The 24,560-nt window shown below is 36.1% G+C and overlaps 1 protein-coding gene across 11 annotated transcripts in view; it reads right to left on the minus strand.

Moving 5' to 3' along the window:
• Window positions 1-6,313: 6,313 nt before the first annotated feature.
• Window positions 6,314-24,560, minus strand: part of LOC132550168 (cell surface glycoprotein 1-like) — a 71,015-nt gene continuing 52,768 nt past the window's right edge. For 9 of the 11 annotated variants that reach the window (XM_060214186.1, XM_060214189.1, XM_060214187.1 and 6 more), the window contains 7 exons: window positions 24,204-24,266; window positions 19,400-19,472; window positions 15,502-15,629; window positions 14,144-14,399; window positions 12,214-13,922; window positions 11,203-11,221; window positions 9,850-9,958 (listed from right to left, as the gene is read on the minus strand). In XM_060214186.1, the coding sequence (XP_060070169.1) occupies window positions 9,957-9,958; window positions 11,203-11,221; window positions 12,214-13,922; window positions 14,144-14,399; window positions 15,502-15,629; window positions 19,400-19,472; window positions 24,204-24,266 (2,250 nt within the window). In that variant the 3' untranslated portion in view covers window positions 9,850-9,956. Of the gene's footprint in view, window positions 9,959-11,202; window positions 11,222-12,213; window positions 13,923-14,143; window positions 14,400-15,501; window positions 15,630-19,399; window positions 19,473-24,203; window positions 24,267-24,560 lie in introns of all 11 variants that reach the window. The other 2 variants (XM_060214190.1, XM_060214196.1) reach the window with 2 other exon arrangements.

The raw sequence follows: 24,560 nt of genomic DNA on the forward strand, positions 1-24,560 counted from the left end.
ATGTAGCTTGTCTAGAGTTAACATCCACCTGGAACACATTACGTATTTAATGGGTATGAAAATAAAGACGTATTCGTACTGATTCCATCTCGGGTTTGAAGTGTTCAGTTCGGAAGTCGGGTCCAATGGCTGGGTACGTGTAGACATTCGTAATCGGGTTGCCATGGTTGGGCATGTGCTGGCATTCCGAAGATAGTAACTCGAAATTTCGAGTTAGTAATCCGAAATTTTGAGTTGATAATCCGAAATTTTCAGATATTAACCCGAAATTTCGAGGTAGCAACTCGAAATTTCGAGTTAGTAATCCGAAATTTTGAGTTAGTAAGTCGCAATTTCGAGTTGTTATCTCGAAATTTCGAGTTCGACTTACTAACTCAAAATTTCGAGATAAAATAAAACACAACGTGGCCGGAATGCGCTTCCGTACCTGGCCATTCCAGTACTGCATGAGTGAGTGCCCTGTGAATGTCGAAGTTTAGTCCTGTGTGGATTCTCTGTGAATGTCATTGTTTTGCCATGGGTTACGTGAGGATTCTGTGAACGCCATTCATCCCCCAGTTATAATTGACACTTTTTCAATATTGAATTATTGTGTAAGCTGTTATCGATAGTTATGTGAATACAGATTTTGGCGTGAATCTAACACTACCAATGTTCTGCTCTAACCAATGCCTGACACGATTGTTTATAATTTATGTATTGTTATCATTATATTGCCACTGTAGATTGTTTATACCTCTGTCCTGGAATTTTCACTTTTTATCAGTGTAAGTTAAAGGGGCTGCGATTCGACCAGATAAAACAACCTTAGCGTTAGGTGAACAGCCGAGATGCGTGGTTCGACTCTCCTTACCGTGGTTGTTTGTTTCTCATGAAGCTATGAAACGGACAGGTCTTTGCTGACGTGGTTGTGTCTTGGGCAAGAAACAATACCCTGGTTGTCCTGGATGGCATACGACAGGCCTCCATTATGTTGTTTGGAGAAAAAAACCACCAGTTTCTGCAAGGAGACCCCGCCTCCAATTGATCCTGACTGCCCCACGGCCATAAACCCAGCGAACAAACAGAAAGCAGTGTCCTTTCATTTACACAATTGTTACAGACTTGATTGTAAAAATTCATTGAAGAAATTTTTTTTTTTTAATTTTTGTATGATATTCGTTTTAACCAAATTATTTATATTTTTATTTGATTCCTGCAGGTAAAACCTCCATTAAAATCCTTAACTACATGAACACATGTTATATATATAATATGCGTGCTGAAATCTAATCTAGAAAGTTACAGAAAGTGTGTCATGTTGGAGATAGGAACACTTACCCGGCGGTCGACCTCATCAGCTCTTCTCGATCAGGGGGTAATTAAAATGTACTAGAAATGTGATGAGTCCTGAGTTGGGACGAGAAATTTCCTGAAATCATCCGATCATAGAAGTAAGGTGTATTCTAGTAGTTAATGAAAAACCAGAGTGGTTTCGAAATATCACTGGTTGGATGATAAGTCCAGAGTGTATTCGATGTGATCTCGATCAGTTCCGAGACGTTTTATGGATTTCAAAGAAATAACTAAATCGCATATTGTGCCATTATATATATATATATATAGATGTACAAGGTTAGGGTATAGTTAACAATATCATCATTATTGATACATGACACTCGGGGACAACAGTGACGTCATAGTTTCGTACCATGACAAGTCAACATTTAGTTTAGTTTGAAATTTAATAACAATCGGTTCATGGAGTTTTCTTGATCAAACAATCAGCATCAGAGATAATGGAAATATACAAGCGATCTGAAACACAAGGCCATGCTTAGCTGAAGTAAAAAGAAGTATATTTGTAGACATAAAGTCAAACTCTTACAGATTAGGAACAAGTATAAATATGCTATAGTTTATACCATGTTGTGATTGACGACCTCCAATAACTTTGATAGTATAGCTGACCTACAGAGTAGGTACATGTAAAATAAAAAATAGGTTATATTTAGCATATCGGCCATTTTGACCTAGTAAGAGATTATTTCTGTTGAGATGATTTAGTATGATTGTTGTCTTTATTTCACCTTGCTGTTGTATATTTAACGACTTGTAGACTTTAGTTTTATGTGTAGACATGTGCCATATACACCACGTGTTTTGTGACAGGTAATAAAACACTGTGGGGTATATAGCACGAACTCTGAGGTCGCCTAGGCTGTTGTACTTCAATATGAGAGATATCAATTTCAAAAGAAAGACATTTGTTGTAACTTACGGAAGTATTGTGTTGGTTGTATTGTTTGTAGATACAGTGGTGATACGATTAAAATGCTGTTGTATATAATAAATGTATATTTCAATCCATTTTATTAAGAAATGTGAAATATTCCCGTAACTGTATTGCCCATTTTATGGATGGACCGGTATCACTGATATGACTTTTGGCCGTATTTTTTACCATGGGACTGCTGTGATTGAATCTGTTCTGACCGGTCTGTCCGTCTAATGGGAGCTTTACGTGCCGTCCGGGCGTTGTCTAGTCTCGGCGTACAGTGCAATCGTGAGGATGTGTTCGGGCCGGGAATAGAAACTCTTGCCAATAAAGTCTATTTTTACTTTAAATGAGTTCGTCGTTTTCCTTTGTCTTTAATCTTTTATTGCAAATGAAGTACCGTAAACAGAAAGTTTAATGGCATGTTATAATCTTCAACAGCACTTTTTGTATATATTAGGCGACGTTCCGGAGACGAAGGCGCCTGCTGCGTGATGTCCTAACACCAAGTACGATAGATGCCTGTTTTGCTTCTATCAATGGTGGTTTGTTGTCGCGAAAACGTGAAATGTAACATTTTAGCCTTTTTACACAGCGTTTTGTAGCCGAAAAATGACGTTAAGCCAAATAAAAAGACAGTTTTCCTCAGGCCAAAGTGCATGCATTTCGCATGGAAAATTCACTATATAGTGAGTTAAGTGACTCCCAGGAACAATACTTGGCAAATATATCCTTACAGAAAGAACAGATCAGAAACGTTGAAGTTTTTGTTTGCACATTGTGGCAAATATGCCCCGATGTATCAGCTGCCTTCGCCTCAGAGTTCTTACGACATTCTAAACTTTCAAAGGTAGCTTTGTCATGTTAGCAGTGGTCTAAGGTATCACTTTGTTACAGTATCTATAGAGTTTAACTTCCAGCCAATGCGATTATCTTTGTACTTATATACAACAGGCCAAAGAGAAAGTAAACAATTACGAGTTTATCATTTCGTTACTATAAATATCAAATGGAGTCATGTGGTTATCGACAATATCTATTCGATACGCAGGTTCGGCACCTCGGGAAGTTAGATAAGATAATAATATCAAGCTTAACTGTTATCGGCGAGACATGGAAGTTATTGCAAATATTTCCTTATCAAGAGTGCATATTATCAGATATAATTATGATTAACAGTGATTGGGTTTGTAATCCGAAGTTTCACATCTTCATAACAATTTCAGTGAAATATAATGACATTGTCCACGGTTAATGACATCATTCAAGGGCATGTACAGTGCTATCACACTGAAATGACATAACATTGAAACAGTAAAATGGAACACTTCCGGTCACAGTATACTGGCCACGAGCCAACCAGTTCTTACTGACAACTTATTAATAGCTGCTGTGAAAGCAGAGAGCAAGAAGTGCCATACCACTCACACCTAACACAGGTAACCCACATCAGTTACCTCTAAAACATGGGTCCTACATCGGTCAAATGGGATCATCCCACATTAGTAACCTCTAACACAGTGGTCTCACATCAGTTACCTCTAAAGCATGGGTCCAACATCGGTCAACTGGGGTCTCGCACTAGTTACCTCTAACACGTAGGTCCCACATCAGTTACCTCGAAATCAGAGGTGCTAAACCAATCACCTCTATCACAGGTGTCCAACATCCGTTACCTCTAAAACAGTTGTACCACATCAGTTACCCCTAAAACAGTTGTCCTACATCAGTTACCTCTCACACAATGGTATCCCACATCAGTTACCTCTAAAACATGGGTCCAACATCGGTCAACTGGGTCCCACATCAGTTATATCTAACACAGTGGTCCCACATCAGTTACATCTAAAACTGGGGTGCCAAACCAGTGACCTCATCACAGGTGTCTTACATCAGTTACTTCTAACACAGTTGTCCCACTTAAATCACCTCTAAAACATGGGTCCCACATCAGCTACATTTAAAATATATATTATGAACTTTGTCAACATGCAAATGAATTAAAATGTGACTTATTGGGTTTCGGGAAATCTCGAGGACTTAAAATAAGAAATAAAAATTAATCTCAGATGTTTGCATTACATTTGACAGGTGTACTACCACAACGCGATGCAAACAAATTTATTCTTTAAGTATGTTCGAGTTATCTCCCTTATACTCAACTGAAAAAGTAGTGAAGTGTAGAAACGTGATTGTATGTATCAAATGCATCTTACTGTAGCAACGTCCATAAAACAACACATACTGATTAACGAAATCAAATAATTTAGATATATGTAACACCATGAACAGCACATTTTACCGTGACATCACCTTAACCAGATTCTGACAAAACGGAACCACAGGTGAGGATGGTCTGCGAACATTGTGATCACCATTCATCCAGAACATCGTACCACTTAGTTAAATTTAAATTCACATCCTTTTCCAGAGAAGTGAATCTGAGACGGACCGTGCTACCTTATACTCCATCGTGACAGCTCTTGGACAATTTAATATGCTTTATTTTTAGTTTGAGCTTCAAAAACCAGTTTTGTAATCTGAGCAGTTGCACGTGACAAACTGACAGAATTCTTGTAAAATAAGCAAGGCGACTGTGGGGTTACGGCTCGCGATAGTGTGATTGAAAAATGCAAATTCAAAGTGCACAAGATAAACAGTTGAAGCTTAAATTTGAAAGTAGAATGAATAATTCACACAGACGGTTGAAAGTCACTTCTAGTGCCGCCTCTTGACAGAAACCAATTTCTGACATTTGGCAAGATGTTTGAATGTTTACATTGATGGATTGATCAGAAAGTTGCAGAAACATACGTCCTAATTAACAGTATGCATTCTATCTTATCAAGCTTTAGAACTATATTTTTGTGTCGACGAGATGCACATGTCGTATCCTGATCCATTCATGAAAAGAATAAAATAACTTCTGTAATTATTACAAAGTTCTTGAACGAAACAGATTGTATGAGCGTCAAGATTACACAAAATATGACTTAGATAAGACAGAAACGACTAAAAAGACATCATCCCAAAATATCAATCTCTACTCGGATAATACATAGTAAATATACGGGATACAGCCTTTTCATGCGTCATGATGGAGGTCGGCTACAAGATCACGCCAAGACCTATCTTAGCTCTGCCCCACAGATTCCAGACTGCATCGGCGTCACGAAAACATCGGAGTAACTCTGGTTCACTGGTAACCACACAGACAGTTATGATTCGTCTTAATACTGCTGCTTTACGGTCATCAGCACTACCAGTTCCCTTAACCGCCCGATTCAGTGCGGAGGCCTTAGCTGACCTCGACAGCTCTTTGTCCTTCAGAATGGTACCCATACGGCCCAGATTTACTGCTATGAAATCATTGATGTCAAACACTAAGGTGAACCTATCGATATTGACATCAAACCTTATGGGTGATGATGTTAGGACACATAAAGGAAGATTGAGTATGCATTATCTGGAGCATGGGACTATCCAATGAACTTAATCCCATGGAACACTGGTTTCCCTCTCAGAACTGTTCAGTTTTGGACACTATGAGCTGTTAAAGATTTGGTAGAAGAATGGAGCATAATGCGACAAAACCAAATGTACATTTTGAGCAAGTCGGCTGTATAGCTGTAATTGATTTTCATGGGCGACACACTCGATACTTAACAAGTTAATTGAAGATGCTTTCAGTTAAGTTAGTTTAAGTACCTCATTGTTACCAATTTGAGGGATAACCCTTCTTCTGTGGCCCATTTTCTTCTTTATTTTATTTTTATCTATATCCTGATATTTAGTCAATCTTTTTCAAATTGCAGTATCAATAAAATGAAATATTTGTGTTCAGTTATGCATCAAAATAAGCGATTCTAAGCAACATGTAATGAGCATATCACGTATATGTATATAGAATGGAAAACGTTTACTGGTAAGATAACCCCACCAATCAAATCCAGGAGCCTATTTATTAGTAAGATGACTCCACCAATGAGATCGAGAGTAAAAACAGACCAAACGATAGTATTTTCCTTGATACGAAAAAATAACTCAAGCCTCGTATAAAAAACTGTGTATTTTTTTTAATAAATTTGTATTTTATATTTACATACAGACAATGGATAATGAACATAGCTGTCATGGTCTATCACAAGGACAGAGCTAATATTTCTTGTACTTTCATCATTATTGTCTGGTGTACACATCCAGATAGACGGACTGCCAGACAGACATGCCAGGACAGCCTAAGGCTCTCTTTGGTATTAGGAAGGTCCTTTCACAAGTAATACCTATGTATGACGGATGAATAGACAAGCACCAAGTTACAGCAATGAATTTCGAGAAACATAATAATCATACGTAAAAATAATTTCTTTGTAATTTCAAAACCTTAGTCTTGTTTATCCAGTGATAAATTATCATAGTTTGAATTATCTACTTTTGACAACTTAAAACTTAAATTCTTTGGTAAGTTAAAACGTTCTAGATAAAATCTCTAATATAAAATAAAACTTTTCAAATTTTCATTTGGGATTGACAGAGACAAATCTTTTCAAGAATTGAATATGTTGTTAAATAATATGTTTGTAGCACTTGTACACAGAATATACCTTCAAATTTTGATTCTGTAAAGTTTTCCTTTCAAATCACTAATATACAATTTTTAACAAAAATACACACTTAAAACTAAGACAATCAAATCCTTCAAACACAGGCCTAACCTAATTGTAATAAATAAATGATGTCATCTACATGTAGCTGTAATGCCTTTTCATACTACCCAACTATCCATTATGAAATGGTAGAGTTTTGGCAAGCTGTGGTATAGTTAACTGTACAAAAGTAAGTTCACAAGGTCTTGATAATGTACAAATTCCCTTCTGACATGGAAATCAGGAGAGAGACCTCTAATGAAGAATTGTACTCAAAACGACCAAAATAAAATTATGGCCTTCATAAAAAGTGCTTTTCTCAAGCTGTACTCAAAACTTCCTATCCGAAAAGGACAGGGCCTGTATTTACACACAGCTAAACTTACAGGTAATGAAGGACTATATAGAATTGGTCATACCTATAAACAGGAACGGGATGTCTTTGGAACATAGATACTAACAAACACCTGATTTTCTTCAATCTTAAAAAAAAACAAAAGCAAAAATTGCTCGTCTTGATATGTACGAAGCCGTTTTTTGAGATCTACAGGAAAATATGAAACAAACAAGTACAATATATGTACTGCAAAACTTGACAAGAATGTCAACAATAATTCCAATAAGCATGTATGCTTTTATGACCGTTTCTAAAAACATCACTGCCCTGGTACCTGTTGGACCTACTAATTTAGATAATGTAAGCAGTTTAGATCTTAAATCCTAATTTAGCTTTCACATTAATTAACGTTCCATTGATTTCTACTGTATCTGTTATGGGTTTGGTCATTGATTCATGAATGAATGACTAATGTTAAAATTTTATAATGTTTTAATATCTAATAACATAAATATATTTACAAAATGGATGTTCTTTGCTTCTTAGCTTAGACTAACATTTCTCATAAATCAACACAGGTCTTACATTTCACTGGCGGTCAAATCCATCAAGAACCTATAGCCAAATAAAGCATAATATTTGTGCAAAGTAAAATATCAATGTCTTTTTCCAATACTCACTGATTTATAAACCTTTTCTTCCATCACATTGCTTAAGTGATTACCCTCATCTGTCAACCAATTAAATTAAGACTTTATCCTATGAGAAAATAGATCTTTGCATTTTCTCAATAATGCATATGATGATTAAAATTAATCTGATTCCTATGTGTATAACGTAAGAAGAAAATTGTGCCTACCCATGACTACCTTCTAGTGAGTGATAACATTACTGACGGTATTATATAGCTAAAATAAGTCTACATATACACAAAAACTTAGGTGATTAATGACTACCTTTATACTACAATTAACACATCTTATATAGCTATATATATTGCACTTTAGAAACAAACAATTTTAATGATTTGTTAGATACCAATCAATCCAATATTGATTATAATGCCAGCAGAGCGATAGCTCTTCTTGTTGGTGGTTGGACGGTGCAGTGGTAATGTACTTGCCTTTCACTGAGGCGTGGCGGTTAGATTCCCAGAACCAATGTCCAACCATGTGGTTTTCCCCCCAGGTATTCCCTTGAATGCTTCCATCCAGGCCAACAAGAATGATCTTAACTGTTAATTTATATTTGGTTCTTCTATATATTCAACACCAACAAGCTCAGACTTCTTTTCTATCAGGAAATATTCAGGTGAGCAAAAAAATGCCTTTTTATTTTTTCATTTAACATTTTGTAAACCAATATTTACCTAATTGTAGATAAAAAGATTGGTTTGGATTTTTCCATTTACAGTAAATTAAAGAAGGCATAAATTAAAATTCATATAGTTAGAAGGAACATGTTTACATATGATTACACTTGATAATAATAAAGAATAAATACAATGTATATATAAACTGACATTTACATATCATTACCTTTCCTCAATATTCGGTACAAAATTTCTCTTATTTGGACATCTCATCAACTTGTTCACAAAACAATTCTGACAGCAGAAATCAATTTTTATATGCAGGACTTGCTTCCAAAAGAATTTGATTTTTGTAATCACTGATCACTCAAGATAATTAACACGTTCATTCTAAAGCTTATTTTACACAATTTTCAGATACCTCACATGATTTGCGATATCAACCAATATGGAATGACCCAAAATGCAAGACACAAAGTCAGTATACCAGTTTCTATGATACAGTGGTGGCAGCTATGACAATAATGTATAAATGCATCAAAATGCCCAGACTGGGTCATTTATCTTGTGTTGTCATGACAAATAATAATGGTATTATCTGATATCCTTAACAGTTGTTGACTCAATCACTTTTTTGATGCGTTTTACTGACATAATCAAATATTGATGAATTTTAAACAATTTTTTCATAACAATATCAATCATGCTTTAAACATTTCATGATCATCCAAGTCAATGTTCCCTAAGTTTCAAAATAAAAAGCAGACGACACTAAATTTCCTTTAACACTAAAAGCTGGCACAAAACAATCTGGATCATTGTAACGGTAAATAGCTGTAGTTGTAAATAATTTGCAGTAGTTTAGTCTAATGTCCTGGTGTGCTGATCATCACTTACTTATAAGTGTTCATGGTCTGAGGAAGGGGTAGTCAGCTCAGCACCATGCAAGGGGAGGTATATGCTTACATCACATTGTAAGGGGAGGTAAGCTCACCCAATGCTATGGGGAGGTAAGCATATCATTACTTTCACTATCTGAAAAGAAAATGGAAGCTTTTAAGCTTAATTTTGGATGAGAAGTGTATTCTTTTTCCCAGACATCACATGTATCAGTATAGTCTTCAACACATCATTTTCCTCTTCACAGGTAATATATTGTCCCCAAACTAACATGGCGGTTAACATCCTCCAGGGAGTTAAGTGTACCAGGGGAAGTAAGTGGTTCAGCCTTGAGGGAGGTCAGTTTGTGTTAACTGCTCAGAGGCAGACTTTGCTAATTAATCTCTGAAATGTTTTCTACATCAGCTGACCTCAAGTTTCTGGAAACTCTTAACCATATCAAGAACCTTGGACTGTCTCTTGTCACTGCACTTGTCCACCACTGGCTTGTCTCGTAGTATCACGTTCTGTAACAACAAAAATATGCTGTCATCAACACATTGATGTTCTAGGTCTGTGACAAGTTCCAATAGCTGCAACATGTCAATCTCAATCATTCCTCGTGCTTGTTCAGTAAGTAATAAACATACTAATGTAACATTTTACTCCTAATTAGATGTTACTCAATGTTTCCTATGTACAATTGTGTACCAGTATATTAGTGTTTGATTGTTATGATTAGGAAAATCCAACAAGACATTTTTTATCTTTTGTCCATTTTCTTTAATTTACACGGATATTTAATCAAATAATTTCCTTTTTGACTGTATTGTTTTATGTTTAGTCCAAACAAACCCAGATGTTCCTTTCTAACTCTATGATCTAGAATACAAACCCTAATTAGCTAATTTGAGATAAATAATTCCTTTTACAATATCTATGAAAACAAAAAGAGGTTTTTTTACACAGATAGCTGAAAAATATAGAAACTGTCATTAAAAGGATATACAATATCAAAATAAAAAATCAGCATGCATATGGTATCAGAAAAACTGCTAACATTTTGGAAGAAAAAAGGTAATGAAAACCCTCCATTTTCCTGGATAAACATTCTCCCCCCTATTTCCCATTTTATATCCCTACTCCAATCCTCCCACACCTAAAACTCTTGACATATAAGACAGAGAGTTTGACATAACTGAAACACAAATATTATTGAGACATGCACATAATGAATAAAGAATCACAACAAAACATCAGCAATAAAAACAAGGAAAGGAAACAAGGGCAAATTTTTACACATACATGTTACACAACCCAATTTATTTTCCTCAATCATAACTCTGTTATGTAGTCAGTAGATGTTTTATGGATTCTTGGGAGTAGTTTCCCTTGGTTTTCTTAAACTAATGATCAATCCCTGACTGTGTTGTAGAGGATTCGAGACAGATTCATTTCTCAATAAACATTAATTTCTTTACTGCAGTTTAAAATCCTTTCATGATACAAATGTAAATGAAATCAATTAGCCTTCCTCTGTGCCAAATGCATGAGTGTAGGAGTAAATGTGATATGGAGGAATTACATGCTCCCAACTGGAGCTACTGATCCTATGGTTAAACTCTGGCAATACCCAAGTTATAGAGTTCTGGATACGATATAATATTTGTATCTTCAAAGTTCATTTAATTTTAACCCATACCCTAGAGTAGCAAAAGTGGGGTAGTAAAACAGGGGATCTGGCAGCATGCCACGCGGATACACTACTTACATGTCCTATGGGATCTGTCCTGCAGCAATTGAAATTAATTAGTTTTTAAGCCTGTTGTATAATATTCACATTTTTTTTCTTTTTTATTATGATAAATAACTAAGCTATCAATTAAGGAATTTGTTTGAGACGACTACCCCATATCAGAACTTAAACATTATAGCTTTCAGTAAGGAAATCTTTTTCCAGATTCTAATTAGAGGTTTTCCTGTGTGTATACAGCATATATTTCAACACTTAATATCTTATCTAATATTTTCAGGTATTTTTGTTTCACACATCTTGAATCCCCATCATAAAAGAGCAGAAAGTTCTTAACTATGGACGCTGAATAGCTAAGACAAACCACAGGCAAAACTAAGTTGTAAAATCAGCCAAATTTATAAAGCGGCTTCACATAAGCATAGACATTCTGCAGACTTTGAAAATTGCTATTGTAACAACAGTAAATTGACAAAATATCAAAATATTATCTTAATTGTTTTCAAAATCACAATTTAATTAAATGGACAATCACATGTAATAGGAGCATATTTTGTCAGATCTGATGATCCCTTTTGTCTCAGTGATTGTAAAAAAGTATCATACAGATGTGTTGAACTTATTCAGCCAAATATGACCCCTGACCATGACCTTGAGATCAATGAGAGTGACATGCAGAACAAAATACAGAAACAATGTATGTGAAATTTCATACAGATCTCTGTAACGATAAAAATGTTTCTGAAATCTGAATTCTGAATCTGAGCTCAGACAATGACCCATACTTGTTTTGCATTTTACTACTTTCATTCAAAGCAACAATGGTAAAGTTAAGCCTGGGACAAGAAATTATCAAGCTGGACTTCACATTTGACTTTATACACTGACCTTGACATTGACAATGACCTAAGGAATGTAAAAGTGTCAAGTAACATTTTTTGGGGGTATTTATAAACATGTCTTTGATTTTTTGAGTTCTATTTGCCACAGAAAGCCAATGACAAGTGTGTATGTATAGAAATCACTTACCTCCTCCAAGGCCTTGGTAGGTTTCTTTGGAATAACTGGTTTCTCAGTTTTCTTTTCAATGATTTCTATTTTGATTTGTGGTTCCTTTTCCTTCTTCTTCGCCAAATTTGCTTTCCATGCTGGAACAGAAGAAGTTGAAGAAGACGAGGAAGACATTGATGCTTGACTACCACTGCCAGTTGTAGAACTCTTTGCTTCAAACTTTGATCTATTTGACAGTGTCCTTTGTACAGGTTCTGGTTCCTTCTTTGTTTCAGGAGCTTTTTTGTTCCCATTTATTTTCTCCTTTTCTTCCTTACTAGAGACCCCTGAGGATTTAACACTGCCCCTGTTAAAGGGGGCACTCTCAGACTTTTCAGCCATTTTGTCTCTAAAGCTCCGTACTGACCCCTCCTTGGTAGCACTAGAGGTATTTGTAGTATCTGTAGGGCTTGGTTTTTTACCCGCCAAAGGGTTTGTTTTTGTTCCTATTGATGATTGTCCTGGAGAAGGCTTTTCCCCTGCTGATACAGGGGCAGGCTTAACACCTACAGAGGATTGTGCAGGTGTAGGTTTAGCCCCTATTGAGGACTGTGAAGGTGTAGGCTTAGCCCCCACAGAGGACTTTGAAGGTGTAGGTTTTGCCCCCACAGAGGACTGTGAAGGTGTAGGTGTAGCTCCCACAGAGGATTGTGATGGTGTAGGTTTAGCCCCTATTGAGGATTGTAAAGGGGTTGTTTTGGCTCCTGCATAGGATGGTAATGGGTTAACTTTAGCCCCAACAGGTGGTGAATTTTCCTTCTTTGTATCACTGGTTTCTTCTTTTTCTGAGTCAGCCTGTTTCCGCCTGGCCAAAGCAAACCATGAAGGTTCAGCAGCATTACTTGTCTCTTTCAAAGATGAACGTTTTGGCTCTGGCTTTTTAGACAGAGAAGAAGACAGCATGTCTGTTTTATTGTCTGAAGCTTCCTGTTTTACACTTTGGCTTAAATTACTGGTAGCTGCAGCATTCTCATTAGCCTTTTCATCCAAGAACTCCTGTGAAACTGGTTGCACAGGCAACGTCTTACTGCGGGACTGTCTTTTCAACCTATACTCTTCGCGCGGTGAAGCCAATTTGTTTGACAAAGATTTACTTTTTTCCTGTACAGAAGGAGGTACAATGTCTTTCTTGGGCACTTCAACTCTCACAGATTCTGCTTCAGTTTCAGTCGGCTTGGGCTTTGACTGGTCATCTTTATTTGGCTCCTCAGAAACTGCCTTCAACTGCGGAGTTTTAGCACTCTCTGATGATGATGTCTTTCTTAAGGGTTCCTTCTTCAACACGTAAGTTATTCCCCCTGTTGAAGGGGCAGCACCTGTAGGTGATGTCTTTTTGCCATCAGATGGCTGCACAACTGGTGTTACATCAACTGATTCCTTTTTAACTTCCAAGAAATCTTCTGAGAATTCATCATTTGTTCTTTCCTTTCGAACAGACAGGCGTTTATTGAAAGCCTTAGCCAGTTCATCCCCACTGGGCTGAGGAAGTTGTGGGGGCTCAATCAGACTCTTAGGACGAGGCCTGGTTCTGAGTTTGACAGCACCCAGAGCCACAGGACTGACAGGAAGACCAGGCATTTTGTCCTTATCACTCTCTGTCATGCTCCATCGCTTGCTAGGGCTTCCTCCAGTGTCCGCCTCCAATGACGGACTAACTGTCTGGACTTCAGCATTAGGCTTATCCTTACCTAGAAACAAACAGCACATTTTTGTGATCTTGACTAAACAGAACTGGTTATGAACAGAATTAATGAATACTAATAGGTATATCAAAACCATTTAAAAGATTTCCAAGTTTGTATGAATTGTCCTAAATTAATTTAAAAACTTGACAACCATATAAAAAGTTTGGTATATTCAATCTACTGGAAGTGTAAATGTTTTGTAGTTCACATATCGCTGTACACACCTACGATCTGGATACTAGTTTTATTATCCTTGATAGTAATCACAGGTTCCTGTTCTTCTGGTTTGGTTGAAGTGCTCTCCACTGGAGCAACCTTGGCTTCTACATCAATGACCTTGACCTGTTCTTTGGTAGGCTTTGGCTCCACTGGTTTCTGATCTTCCAGTGGTGCTGCTACTGTTTCTACTGGTGATGCAACTTCCTTAGGTGGAGATTCCTCCTTCAGAAGTGGCAAAGCACTTGCTCCACCTGATGGTTTCTGTTTAAGATTGGAAATTAAATTATCAGATAATGTCTCTTTCTGTTGCTTAATGAATAAAACAATCTATGAGTAAAAGTTACAATAAATACAAAACATGTTTTTTTTTATCAAATAAGATGTGAATACATCTGATTTATATTTATATATACAGATTTAATTTTGTCATTACTGTATCAATGCAATTTCGCAATGTCCTCAAATTATTTGAAATTAACCTAATTTATTAGGCTTAAGGCTCCCCTCCTACCCAACACACACAAAAGGAAATAACATGACCACAGATTAAACTGGAATTTAACACCATATAATGCCTATCATTGAATACATTAAGTTTGTAAACTTAACAACAGTACCCTCAGAAATCCTGATGTGTCAGGGAATGATCAACATGGTTGTAAGTAATCAGTACAGGACTGCTAGGTCTACACTTACAATATTCCCCGAAAGTCCAAATTTCAGTACAGGACTGCTAGGTCTACACTTACAATATTCCCCGAAAGTCCTAATATCAGTACAGGACTGCTAAGTCTACAATTACAATATTCCCTGAAAGTCCTAATTTCAGTACAGGACTGCTAGGTCTACTATTACAATATTCCCTGAAAGTTGTAATTTCAGTACAGGACTGCTAGGTCTACTATTACAATATTCCCTGAAAGTCCTAATTTCAGTACAGGACTGCTAGGTCTACTATTACAATATTCCCTGAAAGTTGTAATTTCAGTACAGGACTGCTAGGTCTACAATTACAATATTCCCTGAAAGTCCTAATATCAGTACAGGACTGCTAAGTCTACACTTGCAATATTCTCTGAAAGTCCTAATTTCAGTACAGGACTGCTAAGTCTACACTTGCGATATTCTCTGAAAGTCCTTATTTCAGTACAGGACTGCTAAGTTTACACTCGCGATAAAAAAGTAAGTAATATTAAGTCTCAAAAATCAATGAAAACTAAAACCCACATATCAGTTTCTAATGAACTGTCATTCAAAGAAATTGCATATTGCAGAAAAGAAATTGTCCTTGTGTAACTTAGCATGCCACAATAAATATTCTGTACCTTCTAAATGCCTTGTATTGAGAGTGGGAATCACTTACCGTCCTGGCACGTTGACTGGATGCCCGACGCGACCTTGGTTTGACAGAAATCTTGTGTTTAGCAGCCTCACTGTCCAGCATCTTAGTGTCTAACTTCACAGCATTTAAATCCATGTCGACTGCCGTACCTATTGTCAGAAAATATCTGTTTATTTTAACATAATTTCAATATCCATCACAACACCTGTGGAGAAAATCAGGTAAGTATGTTGTATATGGTATTGACAACAGTGTACAGGTGAGTTAATGCAACCAGACTGGAAAATTACAGGTAAACTCAATCTGTCTAAATCCCATACTTATATACACAAACTCTAAATAATCAAACAGAAAAAAAAGTATCATCACAAAGAAATAATCAATATGTCTTCCTTTGTAGTTCACAGCAACTGACACTGTCATTTAACATGTACCCCTTTTTCAACAATAGAACTGTTAATACTTTAAAATACCAGGTACTTTTTGTTATTTAGGAATTTAAGCCTATGTACAAGATCATGAATGTCACAAAATAAGATTTCTGAACAAAACTTGATAAAGTCTTTACTAAGTATTTCCCATAATAGGCCATAATTACATAAACCAAGTGCGAAATGCCTTAACTTTAAGCCCTCGTACATAAAGGTGGAGTCAATATTACTTTTATAAATTATGTAACAGTTATCTAAAATACATACTATTGGGAATATCAATTACAAAGTATGACACACCTTGTTCATTTACTCATTTCCAGGTGAAGTGTTTACATTTAATTTCTACACCTTAGAGATTGACTGCCTGGGAAGGAATAGTGCCATGAGCTATGAAGTAAGTCACCTGTAACTACCCACTTAATGAGAAGTTCAATTCAGTTTTAATAAACAGACAACTGACAAAAGTGACTGTGTACTTGTACAAGACCAGAAATTTCTCTGAATATTTTCTTTACTGGGATTTAACTTTAGAAAGTGACAAAACAATATCTGTCATCTGTAATTTTAAAGAGTACATTCAAGTATTTGACATAAATACACTTTACAACATGTGCAAAATGAGAGTTTGTAAATAAGTTTTGAAAGGTTCTATATAACTTTTCTTCTTTGAATGAATAAAACAATTACAATTCATATTTCTCTTCTTACTCCTGGATTGTGGTAGATGGCCGGGTCTACACAAGATTTATTTACTTTTCATTACGCCAAATCTCATTATTTATTCTCATTTAATTTACAAGACTAAAATTAAACTTAATACTAAATTTAGTAACTACAGCATTGATACTTCCTGAGAAAATGATTCATATGCAACTTTTTTCCAATTGGATCTGGACTCTCGTGGAAAAGTAACACCTTAGTCATGCTTCTGTACCACATTCATGGCAAGACAAGGACAAAATTCAACAGACGCTGTGTAGAATGCAAACTTATAAAGCCTGGGGTACATTCAATATGTATGATCTGTGTTTCATGAAATCTTTTGAATAACAATGGTATTGATTAAGATATGCCCAGGAGACACTCCCGGCCATTTCCATCACCCCCATCGCTTCCTGATTAAGACTGATGTCAGTGTTTACATCACTGACTGTAATTATCGTAACACAAATGCTCTCCAATAAAAATTGTCCCTGCAGACAAACACACACAGAGGTTTTCTGCTGCTCCTCTCTCAAGTCTACCAGTTTCCCATTTACACAGTAATGTTGACCATCTGATGAAAACAAGCCATTTGTTTATACCAATATAATAACACACAAGGTACCATGCTTTTATAAAATGATTTCCCAATATCTCTGTCTTACAGTATTATTAAACACCTTTTCTCAAAATGTAATCTATTTTGAAATAATTTATTTAAATTTTTCTCTCTAAAAATAAACAATAAAGAAAAGCAGTTAAAGATAAAATAGGTGAGTTGTATATTTGAGAAGAAACATGTAAATAGATAAATGAGGTATGCTGATAACTACATGTACAAACATGTATGCTTGTGTCCTTTCATTAAAAGCATGTTGGATAGATCAGACAATAAACATTATCTATCAAGTAATCACACATGGAATGCGACACCAAAGTAACCACAACATCTCAGCCTAGACTTTGTCACTACTATTTTTAAGTCGCTGCAGCTTCCGGATTTCCTCATGCCTTACCAAATGGATGTTACTCAAACATCCACATATCTAGTTACACAATTATTTACTTGAAAATTGGATTAAAAGTCAAAGTGAAAGGACAAGTGAAAGTATACATTTTCTGTTTCAACTATTCCTGTCTGTTGATGTTCTGTGCGGACTTCCATGGCAAACACTATTTACCATCAGTCTGTATCAATGACTGGATTCATAAATACTGAGAAGTAACAACAAGAGAGAAGATTGAGTATAAACTTAACAGCTATGATAAACACTGGAATAGACACAGTACACGGATCAGTTCACAGGAAATTTTATCAACTCCCTTGTTAAGTTTCCAGTCCCCTACATAATGATCGCGGAAGCCTTATCTTGGGAAAAACTGGTCCTGGATAGACATTTAGAGTCACACTTCTATCAGAATGCAAACTTGAATATTGATCACATGACAGACACATCCATTTAGAACTGTTATCTAATGCTATCGATAATATTCTGTCCTATGGGAAAATCACACACATGACTGACTTACGACAGTTTCCAACGTTAATGGAGTGATCCAAGAACAGATACTAACGGAAGAAATAAAAGGTACTGATAAGTATCTCCCTAGTACTTTGTATTACTTTTTTTCAGTATAAGGTTTAACAAATAATCTCTGAAGTGTTTTACATGTATATCAGTTGAACGTCTAGTACAATGATATACAGCTTTACCTGGAGCTGATTTTGATATTATTTTTTATATGTGGGCTGTTTATTCCAGACATAATTACAAATAATGACCAATTATCTTTCACTGGGGTTACTGAAAATATCCAAGCAAATTCATTAAAAGTCAACATGACATACTCCATATTCTGATGTCATGGATTTCTGTGACTCCAGGTCAACATAAATATTAAACCATATTCCAATGTCCTGGATTTGTGTGACTTGAGGTCAACATACCACATCATGCCATATTTTAATGTCACAAATTTCTGTGATTTACAGTCAATGTAACATACACCCTATTCTGATGTTTCAGACTGCTGTGACTAGAAGTGGACTAACCCCTATTTCTATGTCTCAGATTTCTGGTCGATTTGTTTGTAAGATAAAATTTAACCAACGTTAATGGTAAAATGATGATCAACATGTTTATACTAATTTCTGGCCTTCCCTAATTGGAAAGGATCCTGGGTAGATTGGTGATATTAACAGCCCATCGACTCGTCAACATCTACTGACTACAAAGCAGGTCAGATTATTAAATGGTCATTTAGTAGGTAAATCTGACTGACCTCTAGGCTAGAAGTGGGATAAGTCAATATCTCATAGATTTCTATAAATATGAAGCATTGTTAGTTTAACAGTATAAAACTTTTCAGTTGTCTTTAAATTGTTTGTTTGTAAATGCTTATCATAATGATGTGCAGACTATGTCAGAAGATCTTGGTGAACAGATCTTAGAAAAACATACAAACCAGACTTTAAAACAATGATACAGTCATGTTATTAAGCTGGCAAACCTTGTGACAACAGGGTTCCAAGAGCACAATACACCAATGTGATCATTCCATAAAAAGGATATTAACAGGAAACTGCCAGGAAGCATTGGCCTTTCCTGGACTTAGGGATGGTGTGAGAATAATCATGATAACAGGTTGCTATCCACAGTGGTAGCAAGCCAACCACAACTTACAGAGTACCTGATGTAAAAACAGTTGTGTAATAAGAGGAAACGCCGTGAAACCAGCTGCCAAAAGTTGTGTACAAAACACCTAGTTATTGCACTACATACCTGGAGAATTAGCAGTCTTTGACGATTTTGTGCCTCCTACAGAATCTTGCCAGCTGGTGTTGAAGAGAACATCCTACAATATATATAAAAAAAAAATACATCAGCAATCATATTAACGAGATAGATCAACACTTTTCAAAAATTAATTCAAAGACTGACAGACCCTCAAGAATCACATTTACTATTAAAATTCATAGAATTTTGAATTCATTGGTGATGAAAACAAATTCTGCCATGTAATCATATACAGTGCCTAGGGCACAGGAAAACCTCTCCCTGTAACACTCACTGTAACAACTTATATGTCTTGGGTAGGACAACATGATCTTTGTAGGACTGTCTACCATAATACAACAGCCTCCTAATGTAGGACAGTCTACCATAATACAACAGCCTCCTAATGTAGGACTGTCTACATCATGAGTACAATAGCCTCCTAATGTAGGACTGTCTACATCATGAGTACAATAGCCTCCTAATGTAGGACTGTCTACATCATGAGTACAAAAGCCTCCTAATGTAGGACTGTCTACATCATGAGTACAATAGCCTCCTAATGTAGGACTGTCTATTATGAGTACAACAGCCTCCTAATGTAGGACTGTCTACCATAATACAACAGCCTCCTAATGTAGGACAGTCTGCATCATGAGTACAATAGCCTCCTAATGTTGGACTGTCTATTATGAGTACAACAGCCTCCTAATGTAGGACAGTCTACCATAATACAACAGCCTCCTAATGTAGGACAGTCTACCATAATACAACAGCCTCCTAATGTAGGACAGTCTACATCATGAGTACAATAGCCTCCTAATGTAGGACTGTCTATTATGAGTACAACAGCCTCCTAATGTAGGACTGTCTACCATAATACAACAGCCTCCTAATGTAGGACAGTCTGCATCATGAGTACAATAGCCTCCTAATGTTGGACTGTCTATTATGAGTACAACAGCCTCCTAATGTAGGACTGTCTACCATAATACAACAGCCTCCTAATGTAGGACTGTCTACCATAATACAACAGCCTCCTAATGTAGGACTGTCTACATCATGAGTACAATAGCCTCCTTATGTAGGACTGTCTACCATAATACAACAGCCTCCTAATGTAGGACTGCCTATTATGAGTACAATAGTCTCCTAATGTAGGACTGCCTATCATGAGTACAATAGACTTTCCTGCTATCAGTATATAGGGGAGTCTGTTATGAGTACTACTGCCTTCTCTTGGTAGGACAGCTTGTCCAGGTAGGCCATGGTTAGAACAGTCTACCCAGTATTTAGGTCTGCCTGTCTAGGACAGTCACGTTGTCTGATTAGGAAAGTTTCCACTAGATATGACAGTATGCTTTTGGCACAACAGCCTACTCTGGGTTGGACAGCTCGTCCAGGATAGGACAACTTGCCATTGCCAAAGATAGCACAACTTGGCAAGTATGTGGGTCAGCCTGTCCTGGGTAGAATAGGATGGCCTGGTTAGGACAACTGCCTGTATAAGTAAACCACATGCCTTAGTTTACATACCAAATAACCTGGTTATTTGAATTTACAGTGAATTTGAAACAGAAACTCAAATGCACCATAAATTCTCCCAAGTTGAAACATGTGAGGGACCATTGTAGTACTTCTGTGTCTGTTGACCCTATGGGAAGCCATTAAAATCCCAGCCTTACTCTATCTAGCTTAAACATCTCCATAGTAAGGTAGTTCGACATTTTTTGGGGAAAAAAAAAGAATAAAATAATTACTTGACAAGTTCTGTCTGACATCTGCTTTCAATCAGTTTTCCAAAACCTACAAAATTTGGAGTCCTGTACACTGCAAACAGTTATTAACAGACTGAAGTCTCCTACTATTAGGAAATACTTCTTAAAATATCCTTATGTTTCTTGAGTATAATGATATTACTATATAATGGTAAAGGATAATATGTTGCTAGTGATAATAATGACAGTGGAGAACCAGAAGGACTAGGTCACTGAAATTGTGAGAACAAATTACAACAGACGTACAATGTTATATTACCTAGCTTATTCATGTCAGCCATAAAATTATGTTGGCAGAGAAAAGGGCTTTTGATAAAAAACCATCTTATACCTATTTTCAATTTGGAATTAAAACATTTTTATCTTTCACCAGAAGGCCACAAAACCACATCAAATCCTTAATTGATATCAGCTACCACACCATCTCCTAATATCTTTCCTCCACTTTACAAAACCCAGCCACACAGGTTCAAGTTCTGTTCACTTACACAGTACCTGTTATCATTCACACCACTAAACTTCTGTTCTTTATCACTTAATACTGTGGGTATGAATATCCCAGTAAATGTGCCTCTATTCATTCGAATGGATTCTCTGCTTTAAGTAGGAGGAAAAATTACCCTTTATCATATTACTCTCACTTCAACTTTTTGTAAACAGTAAAAAATACTCAAAAAGTGATTACAACATTAGCAATTTGTGTAACTATGTTGTACTTTCTCCATTTGTCCAGGTAAACTGTAATACTGCCACTATTATCCAGTAAAACCTTGTAATACTGCCATCATTATCCAGTAAAACCTTGTAATACTGCCATCATTATCCTGTAAAACCTTGTAATACTGCCACCATTATCCAGTAAAACCTTGTAATACTGCCATCATTATCCAGTAAAACCTTGTAATACTGCCATCATTATCCAGTAAAACCTTGTAATATTGCCATCATTATCCAGTAAAACCTTGTAACACTTCCATCATTATCCAGTAAAACCTTGTAATACTTCCATCATTATCCAGTAAACCTTGTAATACTGCCATCATTATCCAGTAAAACCTTGTAATACTGCCATCATTATCCAGTAAAACCTTGTAATACTGCCATCATTATCCAGTAAACCTTGTAATATTGCCATCATTATCCAGTAAAACCTTGTAATACTGCCATCATTATCCAGTAAAACCTTGTAATACTGCCATCATTATCCAGTAAAACCTTGTAATACTGCCATCATTATCCAGTAAAACCTTGTAATACTGCCATCATTATCCAGTAAAACCTTGTAATATTGCCATCATTATCCAGTAAAACCTTGTAACACTTCCATCATTATCCTATAAAACCTTGTAATACTGCCACCATTATCCAGTAAAACCTTGTAATACTGCCACCATTATCCAGTAAAACCTTGTAACACTTCCATCATTATCCTATAAAACCTTGTAATACTGCCACCATTATCCCATATCCAGTAACTTCCATCATTATCCAGTAAAACCCCATTATCCTGTAAAACCTTGTAATACTGCCATCATTATCCAGTAAAACCTTGTAACACTTCCATCATTATCCAGTAAAACCTTGTAATACTGCCATCATTATCCAGTAAAACCTTGTAATACTGCCATCATTATCCAGTAAAACCTTGTAACACTGCCATCATTATCCAGTAAAACCTTGTAATACTGCCATCATTATCCAGTAAAACCTTGTAATACTGCCATCATTATCCAGTAAACCTTGTAATACTGCCATCATTATCCAGTAAAACCTTGTAATACTGCCATCATTATCCAGTAAAACCTTGTAATACTGCCATCATTATCCAGTAAAACCTTGTAACAATGTCACCATTATCCAGTAAAACCTTGTAACACTGCCATCATTATCCAGTAAAACCTTGTAATACTGCCATCATTATCCAGTAAAACCTTGTAATACTGCCATCATTATCCAGTAAAACCTTGTAACACTTCCATCATTATCCTATAAAACCTTGTAATACTGCCACCATTATCCAGTAAAACCTTGTAATACTGCCACCATTATCCAGTAAAACCTTGTAACACTTCCATCATTATCCTATAAAACCTTGTAATACTGCCACCATTATCCTGTAAAACCTTGTAATACTGCCACCATTATCCAGTAAAACCTTGTAATACTGCCATCATTATCCAGTAAAACCTTGTAATACTGCCATCATTATCCAGTAAAACCTTGTAATACTGCCATCATTATCCAGTAAAACCTTGTAATACTGCCATCATTATCCAGTAAAACCTTGTAACACTTCCATCATTATCCAGTAAAACCTTGTAACACTTCCATCATTATCCAGTAAACCTTGTAATACTGCCATCATTATCCAGTAAAACCTTGTAATACTGCCATCATTATCCAGTAAAACCTTGTAATACTGCCACCATTATCCAGTAAAACCTTGTAATACTGCCACCATTATCCAGTAAAACCTTGTAATATTGCCATCATTATCCAGTAAAACCTTGTAATACTGCCACCATTATCCAGTAAAACCTTGTAATACTGCCATCATTATCCAGTAAAACCTTGTAATACTGCCACCATTATCCAGTAAAACCTTGTAATACTGCCATCATTATCCAGTAAAACCTTGTAACACTTCCATCATTATCCAGTAAAACCTTGTAATATCAATATATCCATGTTATTCAACAATCGAGTCTTAATCTATTTTTTTCCAGACTGATTTCTGATACACTAACTGATTTAGATGTCTTGCCCACTTAAGTGTTCTTTATGGAGATCATTTGGTATATACTAGAGAAATTTTGCCTACCATAAATTGTTCTTCAATTCTTGCAGGCATTTCAGGAAAAAAATTGAATGCTTTTAGTATGGTGTATATAATAATGAAAACATCGAAAAAAACAAATACAATTTGAACATTTTTTGAATGACAGGACTTGTAAAATTTTGTTGACAAATTCCTGATTTATATTGCTATGGAAAGAGCACCCAGATGACTAAGTAGACAGTATTTTACTTACCTCAGTCAAATCTGCTTCTAAGCTTGAGTCCTGACCGCCAGGTTTCCCTTCAGCAGGTGGTGGCTGAAAAACACAAATATACAACGTAAGGAATCATCTCACTATCACAAACAGCCAGATTGGTGTATGTATTCATTACCCGTTTGTCCAGTCCAAGACAGGTGTTCCAAGGCCTACTTACATAACAGACAACCTAATCTTGTACATACACAAAACATACACAACATTGAGAACTTGCTTTTAATCTTCTGCCAAGGGGCAAGATTGATAATTCTAATATATCACAAATGATACTACACCACTTGGCCACTAAGTTCACAAAGCCATCTTTGATTCTTTGTTAAACGATGGTCATCT

Source organism: Ylistrum balloti, unplaced genomic scaffold, assembly GCF_031769215.1.
Source record: "Ylistrum balloti isolate Yb309-2 unplaced genomic scaffold, AGI_CSIRO_Ybal_v1 Utg370110, whole genome shotgun sequence".
NCBI lineage: Eukaryota > Metazoa > Mollusca > Bivalvia > Pectinida > Pectinidae > Ylistrum > Ylistrum balloti.